Source organism: Hyperoodon ampullatus (assembly GCF_949752795.1).
Source record: "Hyperoodon ampullatus genome assembly, chromosome: 6".
Lineage (NCBI taxonomy): Eukaryota > Metazoa > Chordata > Mammalia > Artiodactyla > Ziphiidae > Hyperoodon > Hyperoodon ampullatus.
In genome coordinates this window covers 68,179,771-68,203,653 of record NC_136919.1, presented here as the reverse complement: position 1 = coordinate 68,203,653, position 23,883 = coordinate 68,179,771, and the positions used below count along the sequence as shown (strand labels likewise).

Sequence of the window (23,883 nt, the reverse complement as noted above, 5' to 3'; positions counted from 1 at the left end):
CTTTTCATAATTTGGGTTCTCATATAGACAGCAAAACTTCTTTGTTCTTTCAAGTTAACCTGACTTTAACATGTATTACTACAGTTTTATTTTGAGACTATTTCTATTTACTTATTAGTGTGTTTTTATTTAGGGAGTCTACCAGAAAACATCAGCTGTTATATATAATGTTAGATGAGAAACTGGCTGAGTGACTTCAGCCATGTCTGTCTCTTAACCTCCAGGAAAATGTCATCTCCTGAGTAAAACAACAGAGGTAGACTAGATTAGAATTTTTTGAAAATCCTCAAATATAATTCCCAGTGGAAACTTATGACACTAGATTCAAACTTCTGAAACTTTCAGACTGTTTTGTTTTGTTTTTTAAGGTAATGGGAGACTCCTTGAGCTGTGACAACAGGCAGGATCAATATGGAAGGAATAGAAGAGAAACAAAAAGGGAAATCAATGCCCAGTTGCACAGCAACATCCACCAACTCCAACGCTCAGGCAGAAACTTTTATTCTCCTCATGTCTCAACTGATGACAAGGAGGTCAATTAATTACCTTGGGCGGGGGGTGGGTGGGTGGGGAAGGAGACCAAGTTCTTCTACCATCGCGAATGCGGTACCCTAACTGCTCTTAATACAAGGGAGGAAGCATTTCACTGTTGATTAACTATACTCATTACTGTTTCTCAATCACTTCAGACATGCCCGCACTCCTGAGTTACAGAACACGGATAGAAGAGATTTGACCTTAGCCTGCAGGGTTGGGGTGGGGCATGACCACAATGAGAAACAAAAAAAACAAAAGGGAAACCTGGCATCAGAACCTCCTCTATATAATATCTACTTTTAATCATGTTTTATAACAATCAGAGACAGAATTCTAGGGTTAGGGAGAATCTTAAAAGGTCACTCAGTGCAATCATCGATCTGATGCCAAGCTTCTGCCTCATCAATCCAGCTCATTAACTTACAGGCCACTTGACATACTGTTCACTTTAGCAGAAACAAAAGTTGGAGCTAAAACAAACAAAACAGTAACAGTAAACCCTGAAGTGAATGGAAATACATATACGTAGGCAATGCGTTTGTACACTTTGCCGTCTTGAAATAGGGCAAACTTCTGATTGTGAAGTAACAGCTTCTATCTTTTTAATCATTCAGCAGCTCCTATAAAAAATTAAATTGCAGAAACTTAAAAGATTTTGCATATATGGAAGAATGTTTTAAAAATCTTAAGGGTAAATGTCACTTTACATCATTTTAATAGACTTATGAAACTTAATGTAGTGAACAAGTTTTCCTTTCATCGTGGGTTTTATCTAAATGAAGCTGGAATTGAACTGGTGACAGACGAAGAAGAGAACATTTTGCTAGCATATTTCTTCACTTTTTTTTTTAATCTTCAGGATTTAAGAAGTAAGTAGACTCTTCTGAAGTTTAAAATGTCAAGACAAGAAGCAAATCAATACCTACTGTCTTCTCTGAGAGTTAAGACTGGGTCTTTCTTTATACCTTCCAATCCTTCAAACATTCATTTCTGCTTCCTCTCTTCACTTTATTTGCCTAGTGAATTGGTCAAGATTGGAAGACAAATGCAGTCACTATTATATGGGAAAAGTTACAGAGTCAAGTTGGTCAGTTGATGATTTCTAGTCCAACTTACTGGATATAGCATTCTCTGTTCAACAAGGTTCGAGTTGGAGTGCTAGCTCTGCATTTTGAGGGATAAAGGGTAACTGTTCATCTTCAAACTTTCTAATTTTTAATAAAATAGAAATAAGAACACAAAGAGGGAGGCTGGTATGAGGTTTCTTATCCAAAGCAAACCAAGTCCTTTTTTTTGTTGTTGTTCAAAGACTGTCCATGATATTGAAAAACAAAAATAATATAATTATACCAATCAGAAATATGGGCCGATGTGCCTTATTTTGGATCGGAAAAAACAAGTAGTTTAATAGAAAATGACATATAATTTGTTTCATTTTAAGGCCATAATGAAAACTGTTGTGGAAGGAAATCAACCATCAGAGGGAACTATTTATTGTGGTCCGTATATCACCCCGCCACCAAGCCATGTAGGTTCATTTCCAAGCTCTGCCACTTACTAGCTATGTGACAAGTTGGACAGGGTATTTAACTTCCCTGTAGTTCAGTTCAGTACCCTCTTCTGTAACATGGGACTACTAATAGTACCTGTGTGGAAAGACTGAATGAGTTAATATATGTAATGTATTGTGAAGAGTGACGTAATAACTGCTACACAAATGTTATTATCCTTGAAAGCACTTTTTAGACAGTGAAGCCCTATAGAAAGGCTAGATAATATTATCATAATATTAAAATGTTGTGCAGCTTAATACCATGGAAGAAGGTATAAAGAAATATCCTGCAAAACTGGCAGAGGGGAGGGTTGCGGGACAGGGAGAGGGGGAGAGTGAGAGAGAGGAGGGAGGGGAGGGTGAAGAGAAGAGAGAAGGAAGAATGAACTAACTCAAGGATCTCCATGAGCCTGTGGCTGGAGTTTGGACGACTGAGAAATACCCACCGTTAAGGAGACTTACGCAGCAACTGAGAAATAATGCAGTTCTCATTATGCTGTATACATGAACTTGTCAGTTAAAAGCCAAGTATTCCAATTGCCGCATCTGTGATAACTAAAAGACTAATGTTTCCCAAGGCGTTGCTAAATCCACAGGTTCACGTTCATGTAATGTCTTAATGCTTTTATCACTCTCCAACGTGGTGGTGTGCTCCACAACTGTTTTTCAGATAGAACGACAACCTGTTCAACCACAGTAGAAAAACCATGGCGAATAATAGTGCCACTACCATTTAGAGAAAGAAAGAGGGAGAATGAAAGGACATCCCTTGATCCAATCCTTTCCTGCAGCATTGTTAAAATTCTACCCAAAAGCTATACTCAAAAGTGATAACAACCCAGATGCACTTATTTTTTTCCCGGGGTGTTTGCAGCTTTAGGATCAGAGGCAGGAAATCATTCCCATGACTTGAGCATACTTTTGAGATCACCTGGTGCAGACCCCTCAGCATGTTGGCATCCACCTCACCTCTCTGCAGCAGCACCCTGACATTGCAGTGACAGGTACCGAACACATCGGGGTCCCCCGAATAAGTCAGGCCTCTTCTCATGTCCATGACTCTGCATGTGCATCTCCCTCGGCCTGAGGTCTTCCTTTTCTAGCAAACTTCAGTGACTTTTCAACTCAGATGCTCTCGGGAAAGCCTCACCTCCATACTTGCCCCTTCTTAAGCTCCTTTCTCCTAGCACCACCCACCATGTTTTATAATTACCGGTTCCTTTTCTGTTTTTCCTAGGAGACTATGGACTCATCCATGGCAGAGCTTATTTCTTGATCATTTTTTATTTTGCAGTAATGTTTGTCAAATAGACAAAGGCATTCAAACTGCTCCTTTTATAAAGAAGGAAACTGAGGTGGGGGAGTTAAACAGCTTGTCTAGTGGCATTCAAATTCATGGCAGAGACAGGAGGACAGGTTCTACTCATCAGTGAAATTGAATCTTTCTGGATACTTAATGTGGATTTAATTTCCAGAAATTCCATTACGTATGAAATGTGAAAAGAACTTTGCAGACATCATAGCCATGCTCTGTCTTCATCACTGCTCACCTTCTCCTCATTGCTTTCATAGAGCTTCATTTTGGCGGCAGAAGGGAATATTATAGCAGATAAAATGAGCAGTGAGTGAAGCAAATTCAGTGCTATTAAGTGACTAAAAGGTAGGTCGTATTAAAGTTCACAACATCGTGGGCCACTTCTGTTTACTGCATGCTTGCTTCGTAAAGAAGCAGAAAGGCAAGAGGCCAGGTGCCTAACATACATTCATCTTCCTAACAACCTTATGAGTAGATACTAATATTCTAATCTTAAATAAGAGAGAGCCAAGGCCACCAGAGGTGCAGTAACTGGTTCAGGGTCAAGCAGCACAGCTACTAATTGGCAGAGTCAAAATATGAACAATTGTTTTCCCTGACTTCAAAGCTCGCTCCCGCATCTGCTATTGTAACCCTCTAAGTGCACACTTATCACTCTGGCCCTAAAACCCCAACTTCATTTTAAAATCAAAACAAAACTCAAAAAGTGGTCTCTTTTTTAGTTCTTGCTATCCTCTCTTTGAAGTTGAAAGCTTGCTTTGGAACTAGAGACACTTTAGGATTAATTGTTTCCTGAGAGCCTTGGGCTCCACATGGGAGCAGGTGGAAAGACAATTTGGACAATGTCCAGTGATGGTTAAGGGCCAATTAGTTATGGCAAACTTGTGTGAGAAAAAGGATTGAGAAACAGAAAACTAAAGTTACATGAGACTCCCCCAAGATGCCGCTTTGCCTCCCAGAAGAAAAAATAAAAAGCTCAAGTATAAAAGATATGGAGTTTAACCTTGGCAAGGAAAATGTTTGAGGTTTTTAAAAAGTGGGTCTAAGAACATTAAAGAAGTCCAAATAAAAATAAGCTTTGAAACTTGAGAATTTGATTGCAGTTTGAGTTCTCACAGCTACAGAAGTGCAGAAAGAATAAAAGACTATAAACACACACACACACCCTGGTTTTGGATGTAACATTACTTCTAAGGTGAGCTGCTGTGTCTTTGTGTGCTACTAGATTTGTTTACAAGATGCAGAATGGCAGCCAGCCGGGAATGGACTCTCTGTGCCTTTATATCTTACTTGATGAGGCCGGCCTTAGCTACGAACAAAGAAAGCATCTTCTCAGACTGCCAGCTGGCAGGCCCATCTTTACTCTAAAAACCGTACTGGGAGTTTAATCAGTAGGTACGTTTGAGTTAAATCTGAGGGTCTGCATTAAAATGCATTCACTTCTGTACTGTCTAAAGATAATAACAGGCTACTTTCTGAGAGAAACGGGTCTGAAAATAAGGCTTCAACTGCTGATAAATCAGGTGGGGATGAGAAGAGCAGCTCTTTTTACAGAAAGACACTGTTCTGTTCACTCCTGTTGTTCCTACTAGCAATTTTGAGCACAACAGAGAGTTTCCATGAACTGTAAATTTAGTTAGAAATCAATCCAGACACACACTTTGGTTAATCATCTGCTGAAGGCCCAGTGGTGAGCTTGTTGCCATGTGGCCAACAGCATATAGAGAGGCGTAACACCTGACCAGGAGAAGCTTATGTTCAAACACAGGAAATGGGTAGAATAAAAGAAAGGGCAACCTAGTGCTAATTGTGCTGGTTTAAACTAGCAAGTTTTCTTTTTTTCTTCCTTGACTTTTTTTTTTTAAACTGAGTTCAGCAAAGCCCTAGGGGTCTGACCAATGACAGGGGTGGGAAGAGACCAGGATTTCATTGATTCAAAGACATGTATTTTTTTCACATGTTAACATCTCTGAAATTAATGTGCATCTTAAAATTGATGGCATTTATTTGATGAAATAGTACCTACTCAGACTACTGAGCACTTGTATCAGGGACTCTGCTGAACATTTCATATGTATTAATTTATTTTTAGTTACCTATGAGGTAGGTACTATGATTACTTCCATTTTAGAGATAAAGTAAAATACAGAGAGGTTCAGTTATTTGCTTAAGGTCACACAGCTTGACTCAAAGGCCTGCGTTCTTAGCCACTGTGCCATAGTACCCGCACTGTTAGCTCAGTGAGTACAAGGCCCTGAGTGGCATGCAGAGGGGTTTGGACCCAATCTGAAGCAGGCAAACTGCTATATTCTTAAGAAAGTAGATAATGACTCCCCTACTCTCACCCCCATTGCTACAGTATCAGGATGTTCCACTTTGGAATAGTAAATTTTGCCATTCATCCCCCCTGAAGGAAGGAAGTTTAACCTGGTTTATCTAACCCAGGTATGAAAAGGTTGTTACTACTTTTTATTTCATAAAATCATTCAGTTTTTCATCTATTACACAAACCACCATAATATGTTCAAAACTAAAAAAAAAAAAATCTCTTGTGACTCGTGTCAAAAAATATTTACAAATGGAGGCTTTTCCCTGGTCAATTCCACTTGTCAACTCTGCATAAAAGATGAAAATAGATCTCTGTCAGCCACCACTTTCTTAACTTCAGAAAGACACAGGAGCCACTTAGAAGAAAACTTCAGTGCATTGAAAGCTAGCCAAAAAGTCAGAGGGGTGTGCTTTTGTGTGTTTGGTTTCTTGTTTGCATCTCTGTGAGGCTCTAATGCATGTCCACTGTCATGAGTTTACACATAAATTATAAATTAGTTGAAAGCAGATATGACAAGTAATATTCCCTTATGAATGCTTGGAGGTTTATAAAACATGAGCAATGAAGGCTTTCTGCCTATGAATGCACTCTGGCACACAAACGTGGTTCGATACATCGAGAGCCTTTTCTAGGGAAAATAGAAATGTTTTCTTTTGTGGTCATTGCTTTGATGACAGACAATTTTGTCCCTCTGTAGAGAAATATAACGTTTACCACTGGGAATGAAGAAACTGTCTATGGAGAAAAGAAATGTGTCCTTAGCGTGTCATAGAAAAACTAATGGTTTTCCCAGGGATAATCATGCAACACAAATTGGTTACTATGACATTTGCACAAAAATTTTTAGTATAAATATTGATCTAGTTGAAGACTTAGGTTTCCGGACTCTATAATCAACACATAGTAAGTAACAAACAGTAAAATATTTTTGGTGTCTAGAGCAGGTGAGTTAAGGTACGGTGTTCTTCTAAGAACAAGAAGGTGCGAGTTTGTGGCTTGGTTCAGCCACATACTAGGTGTGTGATCTTGAGCAAGGCGCTCCTTTCTCAATCTCTTGTTCCCTGCCTCTAAGATGAGAAGGTTAAACTACATGATCTCTGAGGTCTGTTCCAGCTCTAAACATTTAAAAATAGGATCGAAGCAATGTTTTTTAATGTCTCTATATATCTTAGCACTGTCTTGATACATTTCATTATTCATGAGGAAGTAATATATCTTTTTCCTTTACCTGTCTCACCAGTATTGTGAAGATTTTAGCTTATTAGACAAAGGTGCCACATACATGCTGTTATTAAAATGGAAAGACAGGGCACTGTTATCTGGAATGTTTCAGATAAGAGACTCATTATCGACTGTACAGACTGGAGATGTGAGAGCGTTGCCATAAGTACAGGAAGAAACCCTCAGCACATTAGGATGCTAAATGTTGGAGACACATGGGCGCTGAGATTAAAGCTAATACACTTCCCACAGATGGCAGCAAAGACATTGGGACCGGACTTTGTGGTGGGAACAAAATAGGTCAAAGGTATCCTTCTGATAGGCCTTCTGTGAACCACAGCTTCTCGCCCTTCTCCGATTGCAACAAAAAAACTGTTCTTCAGAGTAGCTGAGTTTTATTTTATTTTATTTTTTAATTGAAGTATAGTTGATTTACAATGTTGTGTTAGTTTTCCTGGTGTACGGCAAAGAATATATATATTCTTTTTCAGATTCCTTTCCATTATAGTTTATTACAATATACTGGATATAGTAGTAGTTTTAATATATATACATATATATATATATATGTTTAAGATAATACCACTAAAAAGAGCTAGTGATGGCAGATTTGAAACTAGATGTTTGATAACTATTCATGTCTATCTAACTGCCATGGCAGGATGGATTGTGGTCCAAAGGGTAATTTGTAAGTCAGCTGTTAGGAAGTTGGAAGAAAATTTGCTGTTGTAACTATGTTTAAAAGGGGGATTATTTTCTCAACGTAGAAAATAAAGGTATAAAATCTATAACGTACCTGAAGTACATTGTCCCCCTGACAAAATGTTCCTTACTCCTGTTCTTCCGAGTTATACTCTCAGTACTACCTTTTCTTCAGTACCTTTCCCGGTTCTTCATCTCACTCTGACCTTTACTGAATCCCAACAGCATTGCATTAGTACTTAGGATTAGCTTCTAGATGGTCTTCTTAGTATTTTTGGGGGGTGGGGGACAGGGTATATATCTAAGTTTGCCTTCTAGACATCCTGGAAATAAAGGTTTCTTATAAGTTTTATATTCCCCTCAGCACTTAGCATGGTGCTTTTCTGCGGCAGTATGGTGGATAATTATTGGTTCCTCCTCCAGCTCAGAAATAACTTTGCTCTCTTCAATCCAAGGAAGGAACCAAATATATAGGGATGGGCTGTTAGCAGCTATGTTCTAATGTGTGTCTTCACAACCCAATGAGTCAATTGAAGTTCAGAGTTTGTTCTCTGGCATTTGGAATTTGACTGACAAGAAGAATTGTCTCTTTCTTTAGGGGGACTCTATGTAAAAGAAAATATGATCAAAGGATATATTTTCTGTACGTGGGTGGGAGAAACAGAAGAAGCTGGCCTGTACAGGGGAAAGAATAGAGCAGCCCAGAGAAAAACACAAAGATGAGAGTTTCAGAGAGGGTGCTGGAAAATCTCTGCAGTCCTCCAGTTTCAGATAACAGTTCTTTTTTAAATTTAAAAAATTTTTTCTTGAAGTATAGTTGGTTTACAATGTTGTGTTAGTTTCTGGTGTACAGCAAAGTGATTCAGTTATCTCTCTCTCTCTATCTATTCTTTTTATAGATTCGTTTCCAATATAGATTATTAAAAGATGTTTGAATATAGTTCCCTGTGCTATACAGTAGGACCTTGTTGTTTATCTGTTTTATTTATAGTAGTGTGTATCTGTTAATCCTAAGCTCTTAATTTAGGCCCACCTCCTTCCCCTTTGGTAAGCGTAAGTTTTCTATGATTGTTTCTGTTCTGTAAATAAATTCATTTGTAACATTTTTTAGATTCCACATATAAGTGATATCATATGATATTTGTGTTTCTCTGTCTCGCTTTAGATAACAGTTCTTGAAGCATACCTGCATGGGTAGCCTTTGGCTCTATATAAATAAATAAATACATTTATAATAGATAATAGATAAAACAAACAACCCTTTATTTTCCATGAAGCAAACTCTAGGGGCTGTAGTTACTTATAGCCAATCTAATATAAATAGGATTCATGTATATGATGTTGATAATGATAATGCTGACTGCAATGCCTGTCAAATGAATCTCATATACAGATATGTTTGCCATCTTAGGAAATGGTGAAATGAAGGTCATAGGGTCGTGTGTATGTGTGTGTGTGTGTGTGTGTGTGTGTGTGTGTGTGTGTGTGTGATTGGTGGGTGACACACACATACAATATTATTCAACCTTAAAGAAAATTCAGCCATTTGTAACAACATGGATGGACTTTGAGGGCATGGGCATCAGGCTAAATGTAATAAGCCAAATAGACAAATACTGTATGACCTCACTTACGTGGAATCTGAAAAAAAAAATTTTGTTGTAGAAATAGAGAACAGTTTGGTGGTTGCCAGAGGCATAGGGTGGAGGATGGCAGAAATGAGTGAAGGTGGTCAAAAGGTATAAGCTTCCATTTTACAATTGACCCTTGAGCAATGCAGGAGTTAATGCACGTATAATTTGTAGTTGGCATTTACTATTGAAAAATATCCATGTATAAGTGGACTCGTGCAGTTCAGATCCATGTTGTTCAAGGGTTAACTGTATAAGGTAAGTCCTGGGGATGTAATATACAACATGGTGACTATAGTTAACAATAATGTATATTTGAAAGTTGCTAAGAGTAGATCTTAAAAGGTCTCATCACAAGAAAAAAAATCTGTAGCTATATGAGGTTATAGATTGTAACTAAATTTATTGTGGTAATCATTTTGCAATATACACATATATCAAACCATTATATCATATGACTTAAACTAAAACAATGTTAAATTTCAATTATGTCTCAATAAAATTAGGGAAAAAGAAATAAAATGGACATTTCTAATTGCCATGGCTGAACTACCGAACCAGCATTTCTGAAGTTCGGACCAGGAATTTGGATTTTAATTAGGCTTCCAAATGATCCATATATAGGCATTGGCTAAGAGTTTATTTGGCAAGACCTACACAACTATTCTGAATCAGTCTAAACATTCACCAGCCTGATGTACTGACTTTGACAGTGATACCAAATTTAAGGAGGACTTTGTTCCCTGCATTCTAGATGCCATCCTCAAATTCTGGACTTAAATTCTAGTAGGACTTGGCAGTCACATTGCAGAAAATAAAAGCCTAAAGTAATTGTAAAGACCTTCAAGATGCAGTTATACTAATTTCTCAGGTTCCTTCTTCCAGCTGTCATTGAATCCGATGTCTGAGTCCAATTTTCTTTACAGTAAAGGAAGTCTCTCACATGATCTAATAATACTGTGCTATAATTTAAACCTACTTCCTCCTATCCTGACCTCAGGATCAGTGCAAACAGGTTTCATGCCTTGAACTTTTCTGCTTTAGTCTTAGAATCAGAGTAACAAATTTAGTTTTACCCATCTTGAGAGGTCTGAGTAAACATTAATCCATAGTGATTATGCTTGAAAGTAATGACTTGTGTTTGTTTTCTCCATTTTCTTCACTGAAAACCAATGAAAAATCTTTTCAAATTTATATGGAGATAATATGCAAAAAATATATTTTTTCAATGTGTTGCTCATGGCCTAAAATATTATGTAGAGGTCTTTATCATATTATCACAGATGAATACATCACTTAAATACTCCCTTCATGGCTGTTAAGGCACTGTAGAGTCAATTCATGCTCAGGGAGCTTTAATCACAGATCATCGTTGTGATAAATGGTAGTCAGCCTGGGCTATCATGTCAACCGCTACTGGGGGAGTTCTTAATGGGAATGCTGCCAGCATGCAGTTCGTAACTACTTTCAAGGAGCACTTCTAATCTAATGGCTAAATGAGTATCATTAGAGTGTCTTTACATGTAGCATTTCTGGAGAAGTTCCATATTTAAAGGAGGCCAGTTATTGTAGTCAACGCATACAACTGAGATTGCTTGAATGATGCAGATACTGTCAATGGTATTGACAATTAATAGCTTATTAACGGGTTGAGCTATCAAGTTTTATTTTTTTTGTGACCCATCATATCACACATAGCGAAACACTAAGCATAACAATAACAACACTCATGATAACAATAAAGGGGAGGTTGGAGGAGTGAAAGATTCTGGTTGGTGAAAACTAACACTTAACTAAGAGTTTTTATGTTGCCCCAATGGCATTCATCATATGCCTTGTTTTCTTTCTAAAACTCAATTTTCAGCCTCAAGCCTCAACCCAGAAACTACAGAAACTCTTTTAAAGAATACTGCATAATTTAAAAAGAGCCTTTATGACTAAGAGGAAGAACAGGAAAGAAATAAGAAGCAGCCCATTTAGAAAATAAGACAATTCACAATCCAATGTGTTTCCTCAAATTGGAAATGTTCTCCTAAATGCTTAGAACAGAATACAGGAAAATGTAACTCAACCAATGAGCAAACAAACAAAATCTCCTTTGCGTTATATCAAATATTTGACAAAGATGCTGGAGTGTGTAAATTGCATAAAAGGTTACCAGCTCTTGAAGGTGAAGGTACATGGGGCTACAGATAGGTTTTGCTTAGCCAGCACAATAATTTAAATAATCAAAATTTGAATGTTTAAAGACTTTAGAAAGTCCATGCAAATATCCAGACTGCCGCAGGCACCACTGCGCCACGTTCTCTTACATGGAGCTTCTTCACATAGTTGATATTCCTCTAGCCACTTGAGGTTAGGGCTCCTCTTACGGTTTTCTCACCGAATATGACAGGGCAAAATGTTAGAGCTGCTAGGGACGGAGAGGTATCTAGTCCATCAGCCTCATTTCAGGCTGATAAAACAGAAACCAAGGGATGTAACAAGGATGTGTTTTAAGACCCCCATTAAGTAAATCAGAAACTCTTTATGGTAGAATTTGAACTGTTCCAAACAGTTTTGTTATTTGGCACAATTAGAAGATTTTAGTTGGACATGTTAATCTTACGCTAAGTTAAACTTGATCTAAAAGATAAATGATCATTTAGTTATGAATAATCCATGGACTGGTTTCACTATGGGTCCCTGTTTCTGAGAAATACTATAAATATCCAGTTTTATAACTTTCTGCTTGATAAATGCCACAATATCCAAATACCCAGACATATACAACAATTTTTTATTCATTTTCATCAAGGAGTCACACAAAACCTTTAAGCATTCTGAAAATTTAAGATACCATTAAGTTCACCATTGCTTCAAAAACAGGCAGCTTTCTGCGAACATATTACTATCTTAATATTAGCCCTAATATTATTTAGACTGAATGGTAAAACCGTGTATGTACTTAATAATTACAGTTTTCAGGCCATGTAAAACTGAAAAAGAGTACTGGGAAATCTGCTTATTCCGTGTACTTTCTTTTTCAATGAGCCTTCTGACCATAAATCAGTGTATTTGGCACCCCTTTGGTATACTGGGAAGCTTATAAGTATAGTCTATGAACTTGAAATCAGCAAAAATAAATCAACCTCATTAAGTAACACCAAACGCATATAAATAATTCAACACCTTTCCGAGTACAACTACTACATTAATTATACAGATACTTTTAAGTTGGCTATTTGTTATAAACTTTTATATCAGATGCTGAGTCATATTTAAAGGAAAAAGAACTGATGAAGTTAGTTTTTAAGAATATGGTCAAAAAGAAGAGGGGGGCAATTCTTGAAAATACTGTCAAGTATAAACACACTTAGTTACCTCATATTCCTGGGAAAACTTCAAGTTGTCATTTGCTTTTAACCTTTCAATGTGATCTGCGAGTTCCAAGATAGGTATTGGAGGATGGCTAGCCATACCTATTAAAAGGAAAGAATAAAGACATTTGAAAACGCATGAAAATGATGCTAGCTATTCCAAAATATAGAGAATGCTATAGTTAGAAATGGCCTGAAAATATGTGAGTAGTAAAGATGTTTAATGTGAGGAAGCAGGCAGATAGTTTGGTTACTCAAAGCAGGACATGCTCTGGAAGGATGAATTTTGTAGCCAAATGAAAAGCTACCAAGCATAATCCCCAAACTAACACTCCTAGTGTGAAAGAAAGCGTTATTGTGCTATGAATCAATGCAGTTAGCTCGTGGAGAAAACTGACAGGCTTGATGTCAACTTCTGCTTTGAGTAATGACTGTTATGTCATTTCAAACTCCTTCTCCTGCACTGTGTGAAATGGAAACTGTGTGGAATTAAATGGTGTAAAGTGAACTAAGAAAACATTTACTGAGAAAGCCCTAAAAGGAAAAGCATAATAGCTTGATAGGGAACATAAAGTGACTTATGCATAATCAAGGAAAACTAACTTGAAGAATGAAGGTTACCAGGGTAACCGGAATCATCTGAACCTGCAAAGGAAATGATGGTGTAAATAAAATAAAACAGAATGAATTTGTTAAAAAAAAATGAAATGGATAGTCTGATATACTTTTTAAAAGGACTAATAAAAATGCTGCAGGTTTTTACAGGATCCACTATACACTGTGACTAGATTAAGATCGCTTTAATATTTCACAAACCTGTAGGTGACTGACATTCACATGCATACATGGACACAAAGAAGGACATGCACCACAGCTCACAGACAATAATCACTGATAACAAAATCAGACACCATACTGAGTTTCAAAAATGTTTTCACTCGTAGCAGATTGTAGAGATTGGGTTGCAGCCTTCTCCTGGACATTTATTGATGGCCACACTGACAGCTTTGTGGTATTTTGCCCCAAGCCCCTGTTATTTAACCCCCAGCAAACTTACAATCCACTTCAGGTGTAAACATCTTTGTCCACTAATGGGAAATGAATGCAGGAAAGGGAGCAAATGGTGAAAGGATGAAGAGGAAAAAGAAGGTAGAAAAAGAAAGCAATGACAGTGGGTGATACATCTTAGTTCAGTCTGCCAGCTGAAGGTATGTTAGATTCATAGATTCTGTTAAAAATAATCCATCAATTTTGGTGATTCCTGTGCTGTACAATGGTTTCTCACTTTTCATGTGATTTACATGTTACTTCTGATTAATTTTTCAAGAGCACCATGAGACAGCATTGCTGACTCATGTCTTAAAGATGCAAATTCCAGCTGACTAGAAAAAACGTGAACTAGCATGCCCCCAGGGAAGCCTCTGACGTAGAAAAAGAATGAGGGAGGGGCTCAAACTGGAAGCCATGTTGACATTCTGCCATCCCTGGGACTCTTTGGAGGGTGTCAGGCTGTGGTATGGTGACCACTAAGTCAACACAATGTGTAATTACTTTATGGGTATTTTGGATATTGTGCTGTTATTGAAAGCCACCCAGTGAGTTCCTTTGTCTCAAATGCTGAATTATCAATGGTTTGGTAAGTTAGGTAAAAAACTATTTTGCTTCTTCCAATCATTTTAGCATTGTGCTGTGATAGGTGGTATTTTAGTGTTCATGGCTATGAAAGTCTGTTTTCAGTCAGCTAAAATCTTAATGGAAGATCCAATGAAAATGAGTCGGCTTGGAAGTAGAAACTCTTTGTTGCTGATATAATTATGCATTTGGACCTAAATGTTGGAACCCATTTCTGAAACTTTTCCTTATAGATGGTAGAATTGAACTCATTTACATTTTGTGGAAGGAGAGGGTGGGTGACGGTGGTCTAACAATTAAAGTGATCTTATCCAGATGAGGCGCCCCCAATGACAAGAGTGGAAATGCAAAGCCACAAGAGACTCTAGGTTTATCTGGAAATGGAATGATGTGGACATCCATTACAATGCTTTAACAGAGAAAATAATAGAGACAAAGATGTTTAGACCTTTTCGAGCGAATCGTGGGAGAGAGTTATTATCATATATGGACTGAGTGGTGGTTTGGCTAGAGAGGGAGGACACAGAGCCCATCAGGGAGGCGTAGGGGACTGAATTACTGCTCAAAGCTGCAAAAAGTAAAGCCAATTGGAGATGGGAAAAGTATTAGTATAACAGCAGTAGAAGACCATCATAATCAACCAAAGACGCAATCAGCACATTTACTTCTGGCATGCACTGGCACATGGTCTGGAAGTATTACTTTGGAAGCTAATTACAGAGAAATCCAAGCAAACCTGCACTGATCCATTACATTCTAATTCAGGATATGTATATAGCACATGCAACGATATCCTGGTGTTCAAGAATCATTATTTAAGACTTGACAGTATTGCACTGAAGTTCTAGGACGAGTAAAAATGGCAGAATGGATGTTTCACAGAAAGGGGAGGAAAGCTTTGTGGGAATCTGATGGTTCAGGAGAAGAAATCATGGACTAGTATACTGAATATGAATTCTACTTCTAGGTCTGCCATCTACGAATAGGGACAAACTTTTTGTTATCAAGCACCTCAGTTTCTTCTTCTGTGAAATAAAAATGTGGGGCTAGATAAATTCTGGAGTCACTTCCTTCTTTATAACTCATTTCTTCCTCAACTGGATAGGATGTCTGAGCAGAGAAGGGTCTTGTGGATGTAGTTCATACGTAAAGGTTCTAAAAGTAACTGTATCTTTTCTTTGAGGGGTGGGGAGAATTTACATTCTACAAAACAGAAAATATATGCAGTTGAATTGTCAACTTTCTGAATTAAGTTTAATACAATTTTCGTTAGCTAACCAAATTATGATCTTATATCATGTATTCAAAATGAATAAATGTCAACATAAAAATTATGCTGAAGAATAAACGTGGGGTGAAACTCCTCCAACATGAAACTCTTATTTATTTACTTATTCCTTTTCATTATGTTATTTTATTTTATTTTTTATTGAAGTGGTGTAGTTGATTTACAGTGTTCTGTTAGTTTCTGGTATATAGCAAAATGATTCAGTTATACATATTCTTTTTCATATTATTTTCCATCATGGTTTATTACAAGATATTGAATATAATTCCCTGTGCTATATGGTAGAACCTTGTTGTTTGTTTATTTTATATACAGCAGTTTGTGTCTGCTAATCCCAAACTCCTAATTTACCCCTCCCCCCATCTTCTCCCCTTTGGTAACCTTAAGTTTGTTTTCTATGTCTGTGAGTCTATTTCTGTTTGGTAAAGAAGTTAATTTGTATCATATTTTAGATTCCACATGTAAGTGATATATGATAGTTGTCTTTCTCTGACTTACTTCACTTAGTATGATAATCTCTAGGTCCATCCATGTTGCTGCAGATGGCATTATTTCATTCTTTTTAATGGCTGAGTAGTATTCTATTGAATATATATACAACATTTTCTTTATCCATTCATCTTCTGATGGACATTTAGATTGCTTCCATGTCTTGCCTATTGTAAATAGTGCTACAGTGAACACTGGGGTGCATGTGTCTTTTCAAATTAGAGTTTTCTCTGGATATATGCCCAGGAGTGGCATTCCTGGATCACAGGGTAACTCTACTTTTAGGTTTTTTTTTAAGGAACCTCCATACTCTTATCCATAGTGGCTGCACCAATTTACATTCCCACCAACAGTGTGGGAGGATTCCCTTTTCTTCACATCTTCTCCAGCATTTATTATTTAACATGAAACTCTAGGTCGTATCAGAAAATAATCACCAAGGGTCTGTTGCAAAATAGTGTTATACAATTCTCCCCAAACTTCTCCATTGTCCAACGTGGAAAAAAAAATTTACAGGATATAATCAAGCATTTTAGAATCTGAATGAAAAAGCAGACACTAAGAAAACTATGAATTTGACCTCACTGTGGTCTCTTTTCAATCTTTTGTCTGGCAACCTGGCTTTGCTCACAGTCTGTGAAGCAACGTTTTATTAGAACAGTGTTTTCACAATAGCACAATTTGAGGTGTTTTAAAATTCCTTCTTTCCAGGCTGCACACCTGACCAATTAACTCAGAATAGCTGGGTATGGGAGCCAGACATTGATATTTTTAAAGTTCCCTGGTAATAAGTCTCAGTCCTTTGGGAATTTTTGATGGGGGCAGGGGGCTGTAACTTTATTTTTTTCCTTCAAGAATTAGAGTTTATGAGAATGAGATCAGCTTTCTCCTGGTGATACCCTTGAAACCTGCTCTAAGTCTCCATTAGCAAGCTTTAGTGCTTTAGCTATTATTAACAAGAACTTGAAGTGCAGCTCACAGCTGATGAGGACTTGCCAGGGTCACGACCTCATCAGTTCAAAGCTACAAATGCACAACATAAATGCATTTTAAAGGCACACGTTGCATCTGAGCAGAGTTTTCATTCTGAAGCTATGATACCACAATATACACTGTCAACATGAAAAATGACAGATGTAGTCACTGAAATCTGCCTTAGGTTGGAGGAGAAAACATGATGGCTACTTTTAACAGGGTAAATATTTGTGACAGTAACTGCATGCTGGCTCCCTTATAAGATGTAAAACTTTAAAATCGTGGCATTGTAAGCTGAGAGGTGCCTTAGAGATTACTTAGTCCAGCATTTTCATTTTATACAAGAGGGCTCTGAAGTCTAGAAAAGTTAAGTGACCTGTATATTTTAGCCCATCTAGTCAATAACAAAATCTTAAGTGGGTTTGGCATCTTTACTGTTTTATTTCTAGAATGGAAGTTACGATCTCCTCAAGCAGGGGTCAAGGTTTCCAGTGGCTCAAGCGGCCAGGTCGGTTAGGTAAATGATTAAAGATAACCAGGTACTGAACAGTAAACACTTTCACAAGTAATGTGCTCCCCCCCATTTCTGTGCAACAAGGAACCTTTTGTGCAACAAGCTGTCTTTCATTTCTCTTTCAGTGGCATCTCAGGAAAGAGAAATATTTCTCTATTTTTTTTTAAAAAAATAATAAGCTTTAGATGAATGGCAGCTGAACTCTGTGTCAATGTCAGGGCCATCCTTAGGGCTGGTGTAGACTGTGGAGAACTTCTAGAAGGGTGCAAAGCTCTAGCAGATATCTTTCAGGTAGAACTACAGAGCCAAGAGGGTGAGGCTTCTCAGGCTCTCAACAGCAAGTGAAAACCCAGATAATTATGTGACTTACCTCTGTTTTCACTACTGACTCAAAATTTTGTTGAAATCCAGTAGGGGTCAAAGAAAAGACCTTCGGAGGCCACATTTGGCTAACAAGATTGTGATCTCTGTTTTAGAAGAGCAAAATGTTCCTTTGGTGTGTGAATTAAAATTAAAGAAGGTTGAGAGTGACAGGAAGCATGTTTGTGTCCACAGGCACTGGGAGAGACACTGGCCGGGGGGTGGGGAACGGGACAGTGTATACTTCTCGCATGATTCACTCTCTGTGGGTTCATCTATCCTCCCCTCCCCTCTTGCATTAATTCCACCAGTAAGGAAAATGAAGCTCAGAGGGGTAAAAGGACTTGATCAAGGTCATCATTATCAGTAAAACTATGGCTAGGTAGGGAATTTGATCCCAGACCTTGTCAGTTCTCATTTAGGGAACTTCTTATTATGCTATGTTGTCTCTTAAATCATTGAACACCCCAGGGAGAGTGGTGCCATGTACATAAATATGGGCTTGTGAAACTGTTCGGGCTACTTATTCAGTAACAAAGGAACATAAACTACCCTCAGTTGGAGAAAATGTGTCAATAACGTACTAGCTTCATTTAGAAGGTATGCCTGTGTGAGTGGTGGGGACAGGTAAAGGGCACTTATACACACACCTGCATTTTTTAGTCACTTCTTACCAAAACTTTGTGAGCTTCCATGAAAATATTTTGAATGTATACCTTTAGTTCATGTTAAAAACTGTAGTGCTATTCAGCAGAAAAAATTTTTTTTTTAAAAACCTTAATTTCCCATGTTTTTGCTTTTCAAATGTTCTATTTTACTTGGTCAGTAATCTAACCAACAGTAAGTTTCAAATGACTTTTTTATCTGTAGAGAAATGTTTCAAATACTTGCCATATTTTTTAACCTTGTATTAAATGCCAACAGGCACTTTATAACTTTATTAACAGTTTTGTTAAGTGGAGGTTTTGAGGTCACTAAGAGTGGTAGAACATCTTTTAGATGATTTTTCCTGATAATATTTATGTGTGATAATGCAGTAATACTCTCTTCATGGTTTTCCTTTCCAACAAATTGTGATAAAGGCTGAAGAACAGGTTGTGGTCATGGAACAGGGAGAAGTTAATTTGTTCATCAAATCAGAAGTATACCTACCTGACTTAAGAAATCATAGCAACTTAGTTTATAAAATATTTTTCAGCTTTTAACATAATATGTACTACTTAGCCTAACCTGAATAACTACACATACTCTATGTTTACAGTGTGCCTCACAAATGAATGGTAAATTAAAGACAAATGAGAAGATTGATTTGTAAGGTATAATTGCTTGTTGGTACAACAGTGACAGTTTGACTTCATCCATGACTAGGATCATCATTAAGGGAAAGATACTACAAGAGTGCTTTTTCAGGTAAGCACTATATGGCATAATTAAGAATCATTTTTATGTGGGATTTCTCAAACTGAAGAATTTGAACAAACTATGTTTCTTTATATCAGAAATATACCATTTATATACCATAGATTCAATGAACCAATGTTTCTGAAATATAAGATAAAAAGAATACATCTGGTGTTCTTAATCTAGAACATATGCCTTAGTTTCCTACAATACAAAATATGAATATAAGGAGATATATATAAAGATGGATCTTGTTAGCCCTGATCCATTTAATACTACTAATGCATCAGAAGAGATGTCTCAAGAGCTTTCAAAACCACTCAGTTGCTGTGCAGACACTTCTGCTGCTGATACTGCTATTTCTGATACGTTAACTTTTTATGAGTTTGTTTTTGTTTTTCACAGCCCATCAATCTCTTACCATCTATGTATGCTTTAGGGCAAAATATATTAAGGTCATCCATAAAATGAAAATGAGGCTTTTATGTTGTAACATCTGATCATCTATTTTTTAATCTCTTTTCCTAAAAGGTGCAAGTACAAACAGTAGAGTTGTTTTGTTTTGTTTTGTTTTTTTATAAATTTATTTTTGGCTGTGTTGGGTCTTTGTTGCTGCGTGCGGGCTTTCTCTAGTTGCAGTGAGTGGGGGTACTCTTCATTGCAGTGCACGGGCTTCTCATTGCAGTGGCTTCTTTTGTTGTGGAGCATGGGCTCTAGGCACGCGAGCTTCAGTAGTTGTGGCATGTGGGCTCAGCAGTTGTGGCTTGCAGGCTCTAGAGCGCAGGCTCAGTAGTTGTGGCACACGGGCTTAGTTGCTCCGTGGCATGTGGGATCTTCCTGGACCAGGGCTTGAACCCATGTCCCCCTGCACTGGCAGGTGGATTCTTAACCACTGTGCCACCAGGGAAGCCCCTAACAGTAGAGTTTCGTTTTTGTTTGAAAAAAAAAATTTTTTTTTTTTGGTGGGGGAAGGGAGGATTCTGAGGAAGGGGTACGGATACTGGGAGAAAGAATTTTGCAGGAAAAGAAAATTCTAAAAACTTTGGACCAACCAAAGTGGGTTGGTCCTTGGGGAGAAGTTTGCAGGCACCAAGAAAGGTGGTGACTAGTGTACCATATGATGCAATTAGTTATATGTTCCTTTACTCCTTTTTTTATACTAGAAAAAAAGCTTATTTCTGTAAGATGCTGAACTTCTAAATTTGCTTTGTTGGAAAAAGTAGAAATCGGAACACATATCATCAGTCATTTCTTTGGTTTTCTGATAAATCACCATCTTTTGACAGTATTATATTTATCTTAGTCATTTTGTGCAATTCTAGAGGCCACTGCCCAGAGGGGCTACTCAGTACGTGAAAGCTTTTTACAATACTTCAAAAATATTTGTAATTGTCAGTCTCTATCAAAATGGTAAATGTGCCTACCCTAGGACTCTGCCATCACACTTCCAGGTGTCTATCATACAGAAATAACAACAAGATGTGAAAAGATCTGGGCTCAGTACTGCTGATTACAGTATTATTTGTAAGAGCAAAATACAGGAAATAACTTAGCATCCATTAATGAGGATTGAGTTCATATATTTTGTGACATCTGTAGAACAGAATAGCATCAATACTCTCACCTGTTAAAAAGGAGGTAAAACCTAATACAATAACTTGGAAACAGGTCTATTTTTATGTAGTTAAATGGTAAAGCAGGAAATTTCATGTATATGCATCTATCTATATACCTGCTATATATTTTATCATTTAAAGAACTGTATATACATATTAAAAATTCTAGAAGGATATGCATGGAGCTCTCTATATGGTAGATACTTCTGGAGGGTCAAATTGGAGTAGTTATAGGAAATCGTTTACTTTTTATTTTAAATATTTCAAAAGAAGAAAAATAAGTGGTGAGATGAAGAATAATTTTTATTTTCTAAAAGTGTTTTTTTTCTGCCTTTTACAACTTATGAAACTTTTCAAACACACACAAAATGTAAATAATATAATGCACAACTGTATAGCCATAACCTACGTGTAACAACTGTTAACAAGCTTATTTTCTATTTAAAAAATTTTCCTCAATAAACATAATTAAGAAATGTTGATGGGGGGGATTATAAAATGACTTGGAAATTTTTTTAACAGAAAAAAAGAAAAGCTTTCCTCCCAACAAAAAGAGTTCACTTTTGTTTAACATGTAACTCATCTCTCAGCCATCCTAACACATACCCAGTTCCCACTGTCTACAAAGATGTGTAAGGCTTAATAGAAGTTTCACTAAAAGCATCTTTTATAAGTGTCTTCACTTTGTGCCTTAGCTGAGCGGCAAGGGACAAAATTCTGACCTTTCCCTTTCCCTGACCCACAGACAGATGTGTTTGTGGTACTGCAATTAAGGAAAGAATTCTTTGAAGTACTTAATGTCAGAATACTGTATTTATATGAAATTTAAAATGTATGTTTCAGTATCTTTTAAATATGAAGCAGAATTTGGGGGAAAAAAGTCTGACTCTTTAAACCTAGACTCTCCAACAAGAATAAGTAACTTAAAATGTAAATAGATATTTCATTCACAAGGTGAATATTTTTAAAGGAAAGTGGAACTAAGAATCAGTGAACTAAGCAATATGTTTCCTTTACCTTCTGAAAGACCTACTGAATTTCAAGTGATAATGTTAGTTTGATATTTTGTCATCTACAACAGACCCATCAGAAGTGGAAATCAATTTGCTTTCATGAACAAGTTCTGTGCTAGGGGCTGGTTATATAAATCACAGGTTTCTGATTTCATTGAAAATCCTGGATTCTTAATCCCCTACTTATTCATGCCATTAAGAAGCATTGTCAAATTTTGTAATGTTTGTGGATAATTATATCCCCAAAGGTATGCTGTATATAAAAGCACATTTCAAAAAGTGAAGGGCGAATGGTTTAAAATCCAAAAAAATAAGTAAAACTTAAAATTGTTTCCTGTGCAACACCTAAGAAAGCTGCTTTAGAATAAAAGGATCATTTTATTGCATCATCCAGGAAAGCCCTTGGTTATTTGTGAATCAGGGAGGAAGAAATAGCACAACACAGTTACTTGCTTAACAATCCCAACTTGTGCTCTCATCCCGTTGGCAAGTAATTGAGGAAATTCATAGCCACTGGCTGGAATCCATACTGGCTGAAGAAAACTGTAACGTTTCTATGACTCTCACATTGACAGCTAGGTACAATTTTCTGTGTACACTGGTCAAATTTTCAGGACAGCAGGCCACATCACAGAGCTTGGGAGGCACGTAGACTATTTCAACAAATCAGGCTTAAGCAGACTGCGTACCTGAGTACAACATAATGCTGCCTCAGTGAACAGATGTGCTAGGATCTTGGGACAATTTCTCCTGTTCTATTCTCTTCCTCTACTAAATCACCTCTCCTTTTTACTGTTTGCCTAATTTATTCTACTATCCATTTGAGGTGAGAAGTCTAATCTTAGTTAAATGATACCTTCTTATATACCTAGGTCCCCATTTTAATTTGGTAAAGCCATGGGTGATATAAGCAATGTCACTTCAGTTGTAACCTTCATTTTCCTTTCCAGTGACTTATATGGAATTTAGCAGGTTCTCTCTATAAATGGATCTCATATTCCCACATACATTGGGGAAATTAGATTCTTTATAGAATTCTTGAACATGGAGGTGTCTTGGTTAAAGGCATTTATATTTCCCTACCTGCAGCCATCAGCACTCTGCTAATAATCCTTTCTACACAGTTGCCATTCATGTGTTTATGCCTGGAAACATTCTCTGATGGCGCTGGGGGTGGTGAGGGATAGCACTCCCACTGGCTTTCTTCTTTTGGGGCTACTGTCGCCTTTATACTCAGCCTTTTAAATAAATTCCCATATGGGAGATTTTTGGCCATGTGAAAATTTTCTTTTACTTTTTATGCTGATGAAGGTATATCTTTTGCTTTTTAAAGAACAAGCCTCATTTGAGATAGAATTTTAAAAGACAACCCACTTCTATGATAACTTGTATAGCCACATTAAAAAATGCCAGGCATTTCTTTTAACTGAATAGTTTCTAGTTACTATGACATATCTACATGTAAGATAAAAAATATGCTAAACACAATAAACTGTGTATTTTCTATTCAAAGAAATTCACTGCAAATGTGTAGTTTAATAAAATCTGTGGTGTACCATACTGTGAATAGAATATCCATTTGACACACAAAAAAACTTTCAAACAATTTGGGGTGCAATACTACCATCAAATTTTTTTTTTTCTTTGTGGTACGCAGGCCTCTCACTGCTGTGGCCTACCATCAAATTTTAATCAAATAGACTTCTTAGATCAGCTCTTTAATTTTGTCCATTATCATTAGGTATTAAGACAGTGCCACTCCGTTTTATGTTTTTAGCTCTCTACTCTTCATTATTTGGCATAAATAAGATTTAGGTGAAAGAAAGCAAAATAGAGCTAGCCTTGAATTAACAATACTGTACAAAATGCCCCTCAGCAGGAATAATATTTTTCCTCTGTTGAAGCAGTTAATGTTCTTTAATTTAAGAAACAGACATGTTTTTCTTATC

General features: G+C 37.0%; 1 protein-coding gene across 10 annotated transcripts in view; it reads right to left on the bottom strand.

The window, feature by feature from the left end:
- PTPRD (protein tyrosine phosphatase receptor type D) overlaps window positions 1-23,883 on the bottom strand; it is a gene marked incomplete at both ends in the record, with an annotated part of 413,617 nt that overhangs the window by 91,891 nt on the left and 297,843 nt on the right. For 8 of the 10 annotated variants that reach the window (XM_079706285.1, XM_079706286.1, XM_079706287.1 and 5 more), the window contains one exon: window positions 12,651-12,748. In XM_079706285.1, the coding sequence (XP_079562411.1) occupies window positions 12,651-12,748 (98 nt within the window). Of the gene's footprint in view, window positions 1-12,650; window positions 12,749-13,249; window positions 13,292-23,883 lie in introns of all 10 variants that reach the window. The other 2 variants (XM_079706279.1, XM_079706284.1) reach the window with 1 other exon arrangement.